This window comes from Geotrypetes seraphini, chromosome 16 (genome assembly GCF_902459505.1).
Source record: "Geotrypetes seraphini chromosome 16, aGeoSer1.1, whole genome shotgun sequence".
Lineage (NCBI taxonomy): Eukaryota > Metazoa > Chordata > Amphibia > Gymnophiona > Dermophiidae > Geotrypetes > Geotrypetes seraphini.
The window spans coordinates 23,888,911-23,906,698 of record NC_047099.1 but is presented as its reverse complement, the minus strand read 5'-3'; the positions used below and the strand labels follow the sequence as shown (position 1 = coordinate 23,906,698).

Genomic DNA, 17,788 nt, shown 5'->3' with positions numbered 1-17,788 from the left:
CCCGCATCGACGCTGCCTACAGTGTCTGGGTCCAGATCACTTTCCGAAATCATGCCGGCCTTGCTCCACTCTGACGGCGCGAGCGTTTTAAGCGCCGCTGTCTGCTGTGGGACTCCATGTTCAAGATGGAAGCTTCGTTGGATCCTTCAGCTTCAACATCAACTGGTGCTTCGACTCTGTCGGCGAAGCCCTCTGCCTCCCCTGCTGCTTCAGGCCTTCTGAAACCGGCCTCGTTCACTCCGGTTTCGGCCTCAACCTCGGCGCCGGTGCCTTCCTCCGTCTCCTCGGAACAGGTATCGACCCCTACGGTTCCACCGGTGGTGCTTAAAGTGCCGAAGGCTGGCAAGCAGAATCACGCGGCACCGAAAGAGCGCGGAGACTGTGCGGAAGGGCCCCCTTTTGGTGCGGATTCCTCCATATCGGCTTCGTTGCGGTCTATTCTGGAGGCTCAGTTTGTGGAACTCATGACCACCATGGGACCCCGGCTGATTGCCTCGATCCAGGGTGACCTCCCAGTTCCGGCTCCGAGGGGCGGGCCGCCCCCTCCTCCTCCACCGCGCCGCTCGACCTCGTTACTCGGCGTGGAGGAGTGGCGGGCGGTGTCTGGTTCCTCGAGGCGGTCCTCGGGTAGTGCTATGCCTCCCTTGGAACCGATTCCCTCGAGAAAGGCCTCCCTTAGTGATATGCCTCCCTTGGAGCCTATTCCCTCGAGGAAAGCTTCCCTTAGCGACTTGCCTCCCTTGGAACCTATTACCCCGCCCCATGACACAGTGTGGCGTCCACCTTCGAGGCCTCCCAGTCCTGGGCATAGCAGGAAGAAGGACGAGTTCTTCCGAACCCCCTATCAAGCCTGGGCGGCTTCTGGGGAGGCACCGACTCTTCCGCCTCTCCGATCGACGGCCTCGAGTCCTATCTGCTCCTTGGAGGCATCTGGGGACCAGTATTCTCACCGAAGGGCTCGATCCCCTTCCAGGCACCGAGAGGGGCATCGATCCAGACACTCTTCGAGGCATTCCTCTCGGCACTCGACCGTCTCGCCTCAGAAGAAATTGCCTCGGATGGGGTATTCTGCTTCGGCTGGGTCTCCTCCTCCGGGCCCGGAGTTCGAGGACCCCGAGGTGTTTTACTCGCCCTGTTGCTCACAGGCTTCCGTGGAGCCCGAAGCCTCGACTTCTTCTAGTCCTTCTTGAAGACCGGCGCTGGCAGACCAACTGTCCTTTTCCTCGTTTCTCAGGCAGATGGCGGATGACATGGACATTACCCTCGATGCTGGGTCTCGATACTCCAAGGAGTACCTCGATACCATGCACTTGCCTCGTCCTCCGGCCGAGTCCTTACGCCTGCCTCTGCACAAGCTCCTCGACCAGACCTTCATGAGGTGCTTTGAGTCTCCTTACTCTATCCCTGCGGTCCCTGGAAAATTGGATGCTCGGTACCGCACGGTGCATCATAAGGGCTTCGAGGGACCTCAGCTTTCTCATCAGTCCCTCCTGGTCGAATCCTCGCTCAAGTGGTCTCATCCTGGCCAGGTGTGTGCTTCGGTGCCTCCGGGCCACGAGGGCCGGACTATGGATAAGTTTGGATGACGCATCTATCAGAATTCTATGATGGCGTCCCGAGTCCTGAATTATAATTTCCACTTTGCCACCTACTTGGAATTTTTTCTGCCTGTGCTTCGGAAATTCACACCCTACATCGAGTCCCAGGCTCGGTTTGAGTTTGAGGAGGTGGTTGCTTCGCTGTCCCAGCTTCGTCTTCAGTTGATGCAATCTGCCTATGATGCTTTCGAGCTCTCGGCGCGAGCAGCAGCCTGCTCTGTGGCGATGCGCCGTTTGGCCTGGTTGCGGACCATTGATATGGACCCGAATCTTCAGGACCGCCTGGCAAACGTCCCGTGTGCTGGGGCGGATCTATTTGACGAATCCATCGAGACAGTCACGAAGAAATTGTCTGATCATGAAAAGTCCTTCCAGTCCATTCTTAGGCCGAAGCCTAAGCCTCAGCAGTCTTGACCCTCTCGACCGCCATTGATCTATCAGCGGCGTTATCAGCCGAGGCAAGCTCCTCCTGCGAGGCAACCTGCAAAGCGACAGTCTCCTCAGAAGGCTCAGCAAAAGTCTCAGCCGTCTGCTGTCCCTAAGGCTCCTCAGCCTTTTTGACTGTCTCGTCGAGGGCATAACCAGTCTCGTTCTGCCTCCCCCTGTTTTTCCCATCAGAGGGCGCCTCCATCATTTTTATCATCGCTGGGAGGCCGTAACCACAGACCTCTGGGTCCTTACTATCATCAGGGAAGGATACTCTCTTCAATTCCATTGGGTCCCTCTGGACCACCCTCCAAGAGAGTATCCTTCCAACTTGACACAGACCGCCCTTCTTCTTCAGGAAGCCCAAGCTTTGCTCCGGCTCCGGGCCGTCGAGCCAGTCCCTGTGGACCAACACAACTAGGGGTTTTACTCCCGGTACTTCCTTGTTCCGAAGAAGACGGGCGACCTGCGACCCATTTTGGACCTCAGGGTCCTCAACAAATTCCTAGTCAAAGAGAGGTTTCGCATGCTGACACTTGCTTCTCTCTACCCCTTCCTCGAGCAGAACGACTGGTTATGCTCTCTGGATCTCAAGGAGGCCTACACTCACATTCCCATTCATCCGGCCTCTCGCAAATTCCTCAGATTTCGGGTGGGACATCTGCATCTACAGTATCGAGTGCTTCCATTCGGTCTGTCTTCGTCTCCCAGAGTCTTCACGATGTGTCTGGTAGTGGTGGCCGCTGCACTCCGGATCCAGGGTCTTCAGGTATTTCCGTACCTCGACGATTGGCTCATCAAGGCTCCCTCGGCATCGGGGGTCATCTCGGCGACCCTGTCCACGATTCTGTTCCTGCAGAGTTTGGGATTCGAGATCAACTTTCCCAAATCTCATCTACAGCCTACACAGTGGCTCCCCTTCATCGGGGCGGTCCTGGATACCATACGACTCAGAGCATTCCTTCTTCCTCAGCGCATGGATGCTCTTCTTCATCTCTGCCAGTCTGTGTCTTCTCGCCAGTCCATATCAGCGAGACACATGATGGTCCTCCTGGGGCACATGGCCTCTATAGTTCATGTGACACCATTTGCCAGACTCCATCTCAGAATCCCGCAGTGGACCCTGGCATCTCAATGGACTCAGGTGTCAGATCCATTGTCTCGACACATCCTCGTCACTCCTGCTCTTCGGCAGTCTCTACTTTGGTGGATGACCTCTTCGAATCTATCCAGAGGTTTGCTGTTTCACACTCCTCCCCACCAGAAGTTTCTCACGACCGATTCCTCGACCTATGCCTGGGGGGCACATCTGGATGGTCTTCGCACTCAGGGATTCTGGACCAGTGCGGACCGACTCCATCAAATCAATCTTCTGGAGCTCAGAGCCATCTTCAATGCTCTTCAAGCGTTTCAACATCTGCTTCACGACATGGTGGTCCTCATTCGCACAGATAATCAGGTCGCCATGTATTATGTCAACAAGCAGGGGGGCACTGGCTCGGCCTCCCTCTGCCAGGAAGCTCTCAAAGTCTGGGATTGGGCGGTTCACCACAATACCTTCCTCAAGGCTGTCTACATTCAGGGGAAGGACAATGTCTTGGCAGACAACTTGAGTCATCTACTCCAGCCTGACGAATAGACTCTCCATTCCAACCCCCTTCATCAGATCTTTGCACAGTGGGGGACGCCTCAGATAGACCTCTTTGCGGCTCCCCACAACTTCAAGCTGCCTCAGTTTTGCTCCAGGATTTACACTCCTCATCGCCTTGAGGCAGATGCCTTCCTGCTGGATTGGGGGAATCGCTTTCTGTATGCGTTTCCTCCATTTCCTCTCGTTCAAAAGACTCTGGTCAAGCTGAAGTCCGACCATGCCACCATGATTCTGATAGCTCCTCGGTGGCCCAGGCAACCTTGGTTCTCCCTTCTACTTCAACTCAGCAGCAGGGAGCCGGTCCTTCTTCCAGTGTTTCCTTCACTGCTTACTCAACATCAAGGATCGCTGCTTCATCCCAACCTGCACTCTCTCCACCTGACAGCTTGGTTCCTCTCGACATAACCCCTCACCAGTTTTCCCAGGCGGTGAGGGATGTCTTGGAGGCTTCCAGGAAGCCTGCTACTTGTCAATGCTACTCCCAAAAATGGACTAGATTTTCTTCATGGTGTATTTCCAACTCTACGGAGCCTCGGCGAGCCTCTCTATCCTCTGTGTTGGACTATCTTCTACACCTGTCTCAGTCTGGTCTCAAGTCAACCTCTATACGAGTCCACCTGAGTGCGATTGCGGCTTTCCTTCTGCCTCTAAAGGGGAAACCTCTCTCTGCTCATCCTGTGGTTTCCAGATTTATGAAAGGACTTTGTCATGTCAATCCTCCTCTCAAACCGCCTCCAGTGGTTTGGGATCTCAATGTTGTCCTTTCTCGGCTTATGAAACCTCCTTTTGAGCCTCTCAACAAGGCTCCTCTCAAGTTTCTCACTTGGAAAGTGGTTTTCCTGGTGGCCCTCACTTCTGCTTGCAGGGTCTGTGAGCTTCAGGCCTTAGTGGCGGATCCTCCTTTCACAGTATTCCATCATGACAAGGTGGTCCTCCGCACTCATCTTAAATTCCTGCCTAAAGTGGTTTCTGAATTTCATCTCAACCAATCCATTGTACTTCCAGTGTTTTTCCCGAAGCCTCATTCTCATCCTGGAGAATCAGCTCTTCACACTCTGGACTGTAAACGTGCTTTGGCTTTCTACCTGGATTGCACCAAACCACACAGAACTGCTCCTCAACTATTCGTCTCCTTTGATCCAAACAAGTTGGGACGCCCTGTCTCGAAGCGCACCATCTCCAACTGGTTGGCGGCTTGTATCTCTTTCTGCTATGCCCAGGCTGGATTACCCCTTCCCTGTAAGGTCACAGCCCATAAGGTCAGAGCAATGGCAGCCTCTGTAGCCTTCCTCAGATCGACACCGATTGAGGAGATTTGTAGGGCTGCCACTTGGTCCTCGGTTCATACATTCACCTCTCATTATTGTCTGGATACTTTCTCCAGACGGGATGGACAGTTTGACCAAACTGTGTTACAAAATTTGTTCTCCTAAGTTGCCAACTCTCCCACCATCCCATTGAGGTTAGTTTGGAGGTTACCCACTAGTGAGAATACCTGCCTGCTTGTCCTGGAATAAAGCAATGTTACTTACCGTAACAGTTGTTATCCAGGGACAGCAGGCAGCTATTCTCACGTCCCACCCACCTCCCCTGGGTTGGCTTCTCTGCTAGCCACCTGAACTGAGGAGACACGCCCGGACCATCGGGCGGGAAGGCACTGGCGCATGCGCGGTGCAGGCATCTCGAAACTTCTAAGTTTCTTCAATCAAGACATGCTTGTGAGACGTCCGTATCGGGGCTCTGTCGGATGACATCACCCACTAGTGAGAATAGCTGCCTGCTGTCCCTGGATAACAACTGTTACGGTAAGTAACATTGCTTTCTTGCACGGCTGGGCGGTGCGTCGGAGATCCTCCTTCTTATGGGCTGGGCTGGGCTGGACTGGCTTTGAGCATTTGCGCATGCTCAAAGCCTTCTGGTCTCGCTCTCTCCGAGATTGAGAGCGAGACCAGAAGGCTTTGAGCATGCGCAAATGCTCAAAGCCAGTCCAGCCCAGCCCAGAAGAAGGAGGATCTCCAACACACCGCCCAGGCCGCGCCAGAAAAGGGAGGATCTTCGGGCACCGGCACTGGTGCCAAGTCGGGTAAAGGGTGTCATTGACTGCTCGGGGGGGGGGGGGGAAGTAGGATCGCGGTGGAGGGGGGGCAATGCCGGATCGCTGGGGGGATGCCGGATCGCCGGGGGGGGGGGCGCTCGTACAGCAAGGCAAGCTCGGTTTACGAGGCACCAAGTTTGCGAATGTTTTGCTCGTCTTGCAAAACACTCGCAAACTGGTGCACTCGTAAACCGAGGTACCACTGTATATCTTTTATGACCCAGAACAATTGCAATTTTTCTTGGAAGGAAAGGCTGCCATTAAGGCTCCCGACCCCTCTATAATTCCAACTACTTAGGCCTTAATGTAATTAACCAAAAGAACCCTGTATTTTTGAGGCATATGTTAATGTTAATGTTTTCCTTTAATTCAACTCCCCTTGATTGTGTATGGCTTTACTCTCTCCCAATCATTCTACTGGGAATTTGTGATTTGATAATAATTTCTTGAGTATATTTAGTTTCCTGTATCAAAGTGTTTTTGTTTTATAAATCTTTCTTCATTTTCTTATGTTACAGCAAGTGGATTACATAAGCTGAATTAAAACTTGGATATACACACTTGATAAACTCATAATAAATATCAGTGAAACTTTTTTTTTTTTTTTTCTTTTGAAACAAAGTATAAAATACAGATTATTATATAAGAATTTTAAATTATATAATACATATTGAATATAATAGTTTCCCATCCCCTCCCCCCTCCCTTCCAGTCAGTAATATTTTTATTGTATTCTCTTCTATTATTGGTATAATAATTTAAATTATTGAAATATTTTTTTAATAACCAGAAATATGCTCCCCTCCCTTTTCCCTTCCTATCATATATTTTAATTATGGGAAAATTTATCATTCTTTACAAAAATCTGTTAATGGTCCCCATATTTTTTGAAATTTATTCATATATCCTTTTTGTGTTGCAATAGCGAGTTCCATTTTGTATATGTGGCATACCGAATTCCACCAGAAAATATAGTTTAATCTGTCATGTTGTTTCCAATTAAATGTGATTTGTTGTATTGCTATTCCAGTTAAAATAAATAGAAGTTTGTTATTACTTGATGAAATTTGACTTCTTGCTCTCATGTTTTTGATCTTTGATGTGAAAATGAATAAAACAGATTTAAACATAAAAAAACATAACTTGTTCTTAACCCGGGGACTGCCTGTATTTGTTAAACAGAGGAAGAATACATCACATCCTGAACTTCCTTTTTTTTTTTTTTTTTTTTAAATTCTTTATTCATTTTAAATCTTATAACAAGTGTACAGTAATATATCATTATAACAAATTAAAACACTTGAAAATCTTTCTTTTTGTTTTCAAATCTTTATTCATTTTAACATATACATCAAGTGTACATTAAAATATGAACACAACATATTGCATTATCACTTGATAATTCCATAACAATATATAACTAAAAGATTTATATCCCACCCCCATCTCATATCTATGCATGAATAATATAATTCCTATGTATATTAATCAATTAAATTATGCGCATATATCCACCCATCCCCCCCTTGAAAATCTTTCTAATAAAATCATACATACTTGAATTTTTACCCATTCCCACCCACCCTACTTCAATTAATTCAATTAAACATATCTAAAAGAATATAATGAAGTAAACATTAATAAAAATTCCAAACCAGCCCCCCCACCCCCCTAATTATACACATATTACCTAAGGAAATCCTGAGCTTCCTAATTTAATTACTTTCTATAGTAACTGAGCATTGGTGCTATAAAAGGAAAGTGAGCAGAGTTGAGTTGGAAGTAACATAGGCACATTTCACCATGATGATTTGTTTAATGTTCAAAGATTCTACTTCTGCTTATGGAGGGTAGGGCAAGAAGTGAATCTGCTGATATAAAGTGTACTATATTCCTCCTTTTAGTTGGAGATCTTCCACACGGTGATGTACAGGAATTACCAGCGTAAGACAGATATGGATGAGCCCCTGCCTTTGGAATATGGCTCTGGGGACGATGACACCAAGAGTGAGAAGCGTAAGAGCAAAGACCCGCAATATGCAGAGATGGAGGAAAAATACTTTCGCTATGGAATCAAGCCAGAATGGATGTGCATACACCACATCCTTAACCACAGGTTAGGTGCTTTCTGTCAGTGTAACCCTCAATGGCCGTGGCTAGGCTAGTGCTGCACACTCTGCGGTAATCCTTGGCGATGAGATCCCTGAATCCCTGATGGCCCTTTCCTGGTCCCTATACGAGGGGGTGCTGAAAAGTTCTCAACCCAACCAACCAACCAACTAACTTCCTAAATCCTGAACGTTATTTTGCCACTATAGCTGAAAAGAGTGTTATCTTATTTCGTTAAGTGCCAATTTGAAGCAACGAAATTCTATGTTTTGACACTTTCAGATCATTGATTGAACCATAACATATCATTCTATTCTTGGTTGGGCTGAGAACTTTTCATCACCCCCTCATACCCTAATAAGGTTCTATACTGCTAAAAGGCTTCAAATGTTGGTTGGCTTAATAGCTTCTTGTCCTAGCAAGTAAGGGGCCAATAATTTGCAGACTGGATTGCTTTAAAGTTATTTAGACAAGTTTTTCTAAATAGCTGATTAAAGTTTACTGAATATTTGCTTAAAGTTTAAGTCCTGCCATTGAATATAAAGTAACTCCCACGCGCTTGCAGCAGGCAGTGGGGAAGCCCCCAACGCTCACACAGGGATTTCCTTGGCCGCCAACGGGCAGGAAGATAGGGTTTTCCTTACCACCGATGGTGCTGGTGATTCCCTTTTCGCGGCTGACAGCCTGCCTGCTTTAGCGGCTGGGGCGGTTCAGGCCTCTTTGCCGCTACATGCCTCGTGGGAGTTATTCGCAGCGTTTTTTGGTGGGAAGCTCCTCCATTTTGTCCTAAGCCTCAGGTGACCTTCCCCCTGTATTGGAGAAACTCTATCCCAATCTACATTAGAGAAGAACACCTACTTGATCATTTCAAGTCAAAACTGAAATCATTTCACAAAGACGCCTTTGAAAATTAAAACTCTTCTCTATTAGACTGCTGCAGACTGGATTCCCATTTCCTATTGTTTTATCCTTAACCGTCTTACTATTCTATTGATTTAATGGAGTTCTCCCTCTACCCTCTTGTTTGTTGTTCGTCAGTTAGTGTTTATAATTGTATATATAATTCTTTTTATAATACCTGTACACCACTTAGAATTATGATAAGCGGTATAATAAATTTTAAAATAAACTTGGAAGCAAGGTGTTCCTCCCAGAGGCCCGAGTGAGCAAGTTACAGTCGCAGATTCACCTTCTGCTGGAGAATCTATGTTCTGGGGGGGCAGGATTTTCTCCAGGTCTTGGGGTCAGTCTCCTCGGTTGCTTGGCTCTGGAGGAAGCGTCTTGGTTGATCAATGTTCTGGATACCAGAGCCATCCGGTTTGCTCTGCTAGCATTCCAGACCTTGCTGATGGGCAAGTCGGTTCAGGTTCTCTCAGACAATGCCACTGAGGTTGCTTACATCGATCGTCAGGGGGAACCAGGAGTCGTCTGGTGGGGCAGGAGGCGACTGCTCATGGCTTGGCAGAAGCTCATCTTCTGGACCTATCGGCTTCCCACATTGTAGGAGTGGAGAATTTCCAGGTGGACTTCTTCATTCATCACGTGCTGGATCCCAGCGAGTGGTGTCTCGGTCCCGCAGCCTTTGAATTGATTGTGCAGGGCTGGGGCCAGCCAGTCATAGACCTGATGGCCATGAATGTCAACGCCAGAGCACCACGGTTCTTCAGTCAGCACAGAGATCTTCCGGCCGAGGGGATGGATGCTCTGGTGCACCCTTTGCTGATGGAGGGCCTCCTGTACGTGCTTCCCCTGTGGTCGATGGTGGGCAGAGTGCTTCTTTACATCGCTCGGCACCCCGGCCACGTGATCCTGGTGGCTCTGGACTGGCCCAGGCGCCCGTGGTACGCAGATCTGGTTTGTTTTCTAGTGGCAGATCCTCTTCTGCTGCCCCTTTTGCCCAACCTTCTGATGCAGGGTCCCATTCCAATGTTCAATCCGGGTCCCTTTTGTCTTACGGCTTTGCTCTTAAAAGGGAATGCCTGAGTAAGAAAGGCTATTCAGATAAGGTAATCTCCACCCTCTTGGGTTCCCAGAGACTTTTCACTTCTCGGGCTTATGTGCGAGTTTGGTGTATCTTTGAGAAGTGGTGTTCGAGCATAGCGTGGTTCACCTTCGCGCTTTTTTGCCTCACATCTTGGAATTCTTGCAGGATGGCCTGGACAGGGGCCTTTCCTGGTCTTCCGTCTGGGTGCAACTTGCGGTTTGACCTCCTCTCTGGATGTAGTTCGTTTTTTGTGGGTGGCTAAGTTGCTCTGGTGCAGCCTTTGGTTCCAGCCTGGGATCTCAATCAGGTACTGTCCATGCTTGTGCGCCCTCCTTTTTGAGCCTCTGGGCTCCTGCATGTTGAAGGACCTTATTCTTAAGGCTGTCTTTCTGGTGGCTATTACTTCTGCGAGACGCGTTTCCAAGCTGCAGGCTTTTTCTTGTAGGCCTCCCTTTCTGGAGTTTTCTAGGGAGCGTGTCGTGCTGCAGCCAATTCCTTCTTTTCTGCCGAAGATAACATAGAAACATAGAAGATGATGGCAGAAAAGGGCTACAGCCCATCAAGTCTTCCCACTCTGCTTACCCACCCCCTATCTATGCCCTAATGATCCAATTTCCTTATCTTGACCCTCGTAGGGATCCCACATGGGTATCCCATTTATTCTTAAAGTCTGGCACGCTGTCTGCCTCGATCACCTGCACTGGAAGCTTGTTTCAATGATCAACCACTCTCTCTGTGAAGAAATACTTTCTGGTGTCGCCATGAAATTTTCCGCCCCTGAGTTTGAGCGGGTAGTCTCGCCTTTTCATGTCAACCAGTCCGTGGTCCTCCCAGTATTGGGTAGTCGGGAGGGCTCCTTGGAACAGAGAAAGTTGCGCAAGTTGGATGTCTTGTAGGGTTCTTTGCGCTTATGTTCAGCGGACCCAGGAGTTAAATCGGTTTGTCTTTTTGTCCTCTTAGCAAGGGGGACGGTGCTTCCAAGGCTATTATAGCATACTGTATCAAGGAGATGGTTGCTTCCACGCATCTCCTTCAGGAGATGTCTGTTCCAGAATTTCTCAAAGCTCTTTCTACTTGGGGTCAGGCAGTCTCTTGGGCTGAGTCTTCCCTGGTGCCTGTGGAATTTTAACATCATACTGAAAGGACTTTGAAAGCCCCCATATGAGCCCCTTCAAGAGGCATCTTCAAGATAGATCTCATGGTGAAGGCAGTGTTTCTGGTGGCAATAGTCTCAGCAAGAATGGTCTTGGAACTGTAGGCACTCTCATGCAGAGAACCGTATCTCAGGATCACGGAAGCAGGAATTGTCCTCTGCATGATACCTTCCTTTCTACTGAAGGTTGTTTCAGTATTTCACATCCATCAAGAGGTCCATCGACCCATCTTTCAGGCCAAGCAAGATAACACATGTCAGAGACAGGATGTATGGAGAGTTTTACTCCACTATTTAGAATGGACAAATTACTTTTGTCTTCCCGACTGTCTGTCTGTTCTAACCAGCCAGTCAAGCCGGGGCAGATCAGCTTCCAAGGCATCTCTATTGCCAGATGGAGTCATATGGCAATTTTGTCAGTGTACATTGTTTGTAGCAAACAGCTGCCTATTTCTCTCAAAGCTCATTCAATTAGAAGCATGGTGGCTTCTTGAACAGAGACCAGGGCAGTGCCACCTGAAGAGATCTGTAGAGCTGCTGCTTGGTGTACTCTCCATAGCTTTTACAAGATTCTACAGAGTGGATGTGGTGGCTTGTGAGGACGCCACAAGTTTTTGCAGGCAGGCTCAACTGTCCCACCCTAGGCATCTGCCACTGCTTTGGTACATCACCTAGAGTACAGACTCCTATGTTTATTTAACAAAATGGACAATTAGGTTCTTACCTGGATAATTTTCTTTCTGTTAATACACATGGGAGTCTGTACGGCCTGCCCTGTCAATATTCAGTGCACCTGCTTTCTGCCTCTGATAAACCTATAGTCCAGACCTGGAATTTTTCTCCTTTCAGTTAGAAGTACATATGACTAATAAAGCCATAAGTTTGAACACCTGTGCTCCATATGTTTTTCTGTTTGTTGCACACAGCAGGGTGGTTCATTGGTACACCTATGTTATTAGTTCATATGCTATTGTTCTTTTTCTTGAGTTATAGAGCAGAACAAAAATGTACTATTGTTTCGGGGAAGTCCTCTTACCCCCCTCCTGCTTTCTTCTTTTATAGTGGATATTGATTGCTTTGGTACAAACTGAAGAGGACACTATTCTCCACTTGTGAAGGAGGAGGAGCTGAAAGATGTGATTGACATCCATCTGCAACAGTTCACGACCAGAGGATGTTCATGTAGAATAAACAGACTCCTGTATTAACAAAAAGAAGATAACCTAATCTTCCATTTAATAAAAAAAACAAGGAAATCCTTCTCAGTGCTGATTTTAAGGGGTGTGCTTGCATGTGACTTGTATTAAGTGACAAGAGACATGTAGAACTTATGTGTTTTATTACACTGATTTGCAGTGTGGACCGAAAGGGGAATTTTCACTATCTGGTGAAGTGGCGTGATCTTCAATATGACCAGTCCACATGGGAGGATGAGGAAATGCCCATCCCTGAATATGAGTTCCACAAGGAGACATACTGGAAACACAGGTACACAGAGTGGGCTTGGCAGCATGGCTTGGTGCCCTAGAGGCAGCAGCAGGCACTTTTCATCAGCCGGTAACACATGCCTTTCTTTATTTGTGTCTTTTTGCAGAGAGCTCATCATAGGAGAAGACCTGTCCTGCCCTCGCAAATATAAGAAGAAGAAGAAAGAGCTAGAGGCGTGTGAGCCAGCAAGTTCTCCCCTTAATGACGTGAGTCCTGAATGAGTCCCTCACCCACTGTGAATCAAGATTTCAAGATTTTCAAGATTTTATTTTGACTTGATGAATCGCTTATTTACATTACTAAGCGATTTACAAATTTAAAAGGTATAGGCATATACCAGTTTAATCTTTAAATATGAGTTAGACAAACAGACTTACAGATACATAAGGTAAAAAAGGGCAGAACTACAATTGTTTATATTAGAATCCTTGTGTATATGTGTTTCACCTACTAAAAGGTGCTTTTCATGTTGTACTTGCAGCCAACTGTTAAATATGAAAGCCAGCCTCAATTTGTCACCTCCACGGGGGGCACACTGCACATGTACCAGCTGGAGGGCCTGAACTGGTTGCGCTTCTCCTGGGCACAAGGCACCGACACCATACTGGCTGATGAGATGGGGCTAGGAAAGACCATACAAACCATTGTTTTCCTATATTCCCTCTATAAAGAGGTAAGGAGAGGCAGACAGTAGTAGTCTCCCAACATGGATGACCAGAACACAGAGACTCTCATCCATAACTAATGTCCTTTTGTTTATTTTAAATGTACTGTCTGATAGTGATTTTTTTTTTATCTAGGAATAATTTTGCTTATGTTTCTTTCTCTGGACATCTCTGTCCTTGTCTTTTCTCTTTTTCTGTTTTCATTCTTCCTCTACATTCCGTTCTGATCTCTCTTTTTCTACTTCCTTTTTTCTCTCCTTCCCTGTACAGGGACACACTAAAGGACCCTTCTTGGTCAGTGCTCCTCTCTCCACCATCATCAACTGGGAACGTGAGTTCCAGATGTGGGCTCCATTTTTCTATGTGGTGACTTACACAGGGGACAAAGACAGCCGTGCTGTCATCCGGGAGAACGAGTTCTCTTTCGAGGATAATGCCATTAAAGGAGGCAAGAAGGCTTTTAAAATGAAGGTGAGTGCTGCAGAAAGAGAAAGGGATGGGCCACTCCAAGAGCTCAGGATGAGAAACCTGAGGGCCAACAGAAAGATACCTACACAGAACACTGCCGCGCTGTGACATTTCAGGACTTAGGGATCAGTTTTCAAACAGTTCAGATGCTTAACTTAGAGAATTAGGATCCTAAGTTGGCCCCTTTCAAAATTGACTAGGACCAAGTTCCTGAAAATTGGCACTGAAATTACGAGCAGAACCCTTCTTCCTATTTTCAAGAAACTCCTTAAAACTTGTTTTTTAATTTTGAAGGCAATTCTTTTCCCTTTTTTCCCCTTCTCTCTCTTCTTTAGTTTGATTAATTGCCTTCCTACTCTGTTGTGAATGGCAGTATATCAAAATTTATAAATACATTTAAACATCATGGTTAACATTGACTCCAAACATTGACCGTGGCATTAAAATTTATATCCGGATATTCAGTGTCAGGCCTGATGCTGGCACGGATTATCTGAGTTTAAGGTGACTCTTGTAGGTTTTCTGGATACCATCAGTATTCAGTGCTGGCACCTGAATAACATCCAGGCAAGCTAAGATATTTCTGTCTTAGCTCTGCTGTTTGACCACCCCAGCTATACCAGAATAATGTCAAGGTGGTCAGACATGATTTTCAGTGGCATTATCCAGATAATCCTCAAACACCTATTGCAGACTTAAATTTCAACCTAATAGCTAAATGTAACAAAAATGTGTACTAAAACTAATATATTAAAGAAATTATATCATTCAATAGACTTATGATATGCTCAGTGCTCCAACATATAGGCTATGTACAGAAAAGTGTGCGAGTGTGGTGCACTGGTTAGAACTACAGCCTCGACACCCTGAGGTTGTGGGTTCAAATCCCACACTGCTCGTTGTGACCCTGGGCAATTCACTTAATCCCCATTGCCCCAGGTACATTAGACAGTAGGAGCCCACCGGGACAGTTGGAGGAAAAATGCTTGAGTACCTGAATAATTTGTAATCCGCATAGAATTGTAGGATATGCAGAATTATAAATTATTAAAAAAAAAAAAAAAAGCCAATATGAAGAGGAACCATCATAGCACTACCAGAGTTCCTATAACAGCTGTCAAAGTAACAACCTTTTGCATACATTACAATACCTTAATCAGACAATTTCAATTCCTAAATTTAGGCAAATAAATTGCAGGCATAAGTTTAAATACCTAGAGTCCAGTATTTAAAAAGCGTTATTTGATTAACTTTGGCTAATGCGGGCTGCTCGTCAAATAACCTTTAGCTGGGTCTTGAGATGTCTGCCAAAGGACATACATTTAGGAGGAGGAGAGCTGAATCATGATATTTAGTTACGTTCTGCAACAGCTCAGACTCAGCCCAGCAAGGCTGTGATCCTTCCAGTATGCAGTACTTACTACATGATCAGGCCAAAATGTAGTGACACTGAACCTGCAAAGGTTCAGTTTAGGTCTGATACATCTAACCTGCCGTACCTCAGGCTTAGCCCAGCAAATCACTGGAGCACTCGGTCTGAAATACCTCATGCTCAGCCTACATAGCTGAAGAAAGTAAAATATGATTGACTTTAAATGAACAGATAGCGTGCATACGGTGATGCTGTGGTTTATGCTTTTCCAACATTAGCGAGAAGCTCAGGTGAAGTTCCATGTCCTCCTGACCTCCTATGAATTGATCACCATTGACCAGGCTGTACTAGGCTCCATCCAGTGGGCATGTCTGGTGGTGGATGAGGCTCACAGGCTCAAGAACAATCAGTCCAAGGTAAGATAGAAACTGATGGGGCGGGAGAGAGAGAGAGAAAAAGCAGCTTTCATGCAACTTGGATTTTCAAAATTCTAGTATTCCTGGGAGTCAGAAAATAATCAAATCTAAGTAAGAAGTAGTGGTGGGATTGGAGCTGTGGTTGGTGCTGGGCCATGCTGCCAGTTCATATATATCTAGGACCTGAATTATCAAAACCTTTTCTTGTGTGTATGTTTGTGTGGTGGGAACGGGAACCCATGGTAGAGCAAGCCTTGGCTTTATTAATTTTCTAGAAAAGGTGAGTTCCCCAATTTTCACCTGTAAATCCTGGTGATTGTTCCATTTCAGTTAAAAGTCGACGCTTCCAAATATGTTGTGGTACTTTAAAAATGAAAAAGTAAAAAAAGAACCATAGTGGATTTCATGTTCTTTTGGTTTTTGCTCTCAGCCTCCCATGACTGAAAGTTTTCCAAATGCTAAAATGGAAGAAGATCTATTCTTCTTTATTGTCCCTCCAGACTGGCACAGCAACTGATGGGTTATATAGCTCACCTCGACCAGCAGGTGGAAACTGAGACACAAACTTTTGGTTGTAGTACAAGTGGGCTGTGCAGTCCCAAGTACAATCACTCTGCTCTCAGTTTCCAGCAGGTGGAGGTGATAAGCCTATGCATTCTTTCCCTGGTTTAGTGTAGGGCTGTTGGATTTTGGTTAGTGGCCTTCTGGTCCCTGGTTGTGCTGCCGGATTGAGCTTGGGGGGACCCTTTTGGGGATCCTTCCGACCTCAGGAGTGCCATACTCGACTGGTCGAGTCCCTACCCCCAGCTTCCCCAATTTTTTCTTTAGAGGTGCCTCAGCTGTAAGCCTTACCACCAACTACTGGCAAGACATATAGGTTAAAGAGCCAGTGGGGTCGGTTCAATTGTAAATTAAAGTTGTATTGGAAAAAAAAGTCCTCAGGCAGTGCCAGTCTGAAGGGAAGCCTTCAATTAGGTTTAATTGATTTTTATTGCTAAGTGGCACTTTATTTTCCCTTGTAGCGGTTTTCGCAATGAGCACTTTTAAGAAGTTTAAAAAAGTGCTCGTGCTCCAGGGGCGCGTTGATACGGCTGTTGTGTGCACAAAGTGCACCGACCACCACGAAGGGAATCCTTGTCAGCTTCAGGTGCTGGTGAGCAGGGTTCCCCTTCGCACGTGCACCGCTGGTCTGAAGCAGGCAGTGGGGAAGCCCGGACTTCCACTACTGCCCACACATGGATTTACCCAGCTTACCTGCTTTAGCGGCTGGGTCTGTTCAGGCTTCTTTGCCGCTGCAGGCCTCAGGAGTTTTTTCAGCTGATTTTTTTGCCACTTTTGGCTGGAAGCTCCGCCAACTTATCTGCAGCCTCAGGTGACCTTCCCCATGTCTTAGAGAGACAGGAACAGGTTTCTGCTAGGTCTCCTGCCTTGGCACTGAGTCCTGCTTTGCCACCAGGGGATTTGCCTCAGATTTTTGATCATGTACAAGGCATACTTGCAGGTGGCTGGGGTCCTGTTTCTTCCCTGGGGATCTCTGGTTTTACAGGGGGGGGGGGCTTTTGCCTTCCGCATCTATCCCCATTCAACTTCGGGACAGTAAGGGAATTTCTAAGTACCTATCTTACTTATAATTTTAATGCACCCTAATGTATATTTTCTGTAAACCGCTTAGAACCTAACGGAATTAGCGGTATATAAGAAATAAATTACATTACATTACATTTTGGACTGATCTAGATGTACTTAAAGAAAGAAAATTAGCAAGTAAGATAATAAATTTTTTCTTTTCATCCTAACCAAACCAGCCCAGAATGTATGGGTAATGGGCATAACACATACACTGTGCACTGGTCTGGTTGGATTCGAGAAAAGAAAATTAGCAGGTAAGACCAAATTTTTCTTGGCTTTACAAACTGGGCAAGAGTGTCTGATTAGGCTACTTGTTTTTTGATTCTGATTAACCACATCCTGCCAGGATATATGCTAGGAACTGCGTGTAATGAAAGATAAAATATTACAGTTGTAGATAATATATTCTAGAATAAAAAGCAATACACTTCTCCCTCCGTATTCGCGGTTTCAGCGCTCGCGGCTTTGTTTATTCACGGTTTTTTGGCTTGCTGGCTCCTCCCCCAAATGACATCATCCCAGTCATCCTTCAGCATGCAGATAAAAAAAAGAGTCACCCGGGTTGAGATCTGAGAGTGGGACAGTATTGAGTGTACACACACCTGGAGATCAGAGAGGAAACGCACAGGACAGGGAGGAGCAGAGCACCTGAGGCGGTTATGAGATTCACCAGAGCGGGAGAGCTGCTTGTCAGTGCCGTGTGGGGGATCGTCCTTGCCATGCATAGACCTCAG

The 17,788-nt window shown here is 46.6% G+C and overlaps 1 protein-coding gene across 2 annotated transcripts in view; it reads left to right on the top strand.

Annotated features, from left to right (window-relative positions):
- The window catches only part of CHD3 (chromodomain helicase DNA binding protein 3), a 131,035-nt gene that overhangs the window by 24,019 nt on the left and 89,228 nt on the right, over nt 1-17,788 (top strand). For both annotated transcript variants that reach the window (XM_033924010.1, XM_033924009.1), the window contains exons 11-16: nt 7,675-7,886; nt 12,373-12,504; nt 12,611-12,710; nt 12,986-13,177; nt 13,440-13,640; nt 15,288-15,425. In XM_033924010.1, coding sequence (XP_033779901.1) covers nt 7,675-7,886; nt 12,373-12,504; nt 12,611-12,710; nt 12,986-13,177; nt 13,440-13,640; nt 15,288-15,425 — 975 coding nt within the window. The remainder of the gene's footprint in view (nt 1-7,674; nt 7,887-12,372; nt 12,505-12,610; nt 12,711-12,985; nt 13,178-13,439; nt 13,641-15,287; nt 15,426-17,788) is intronic.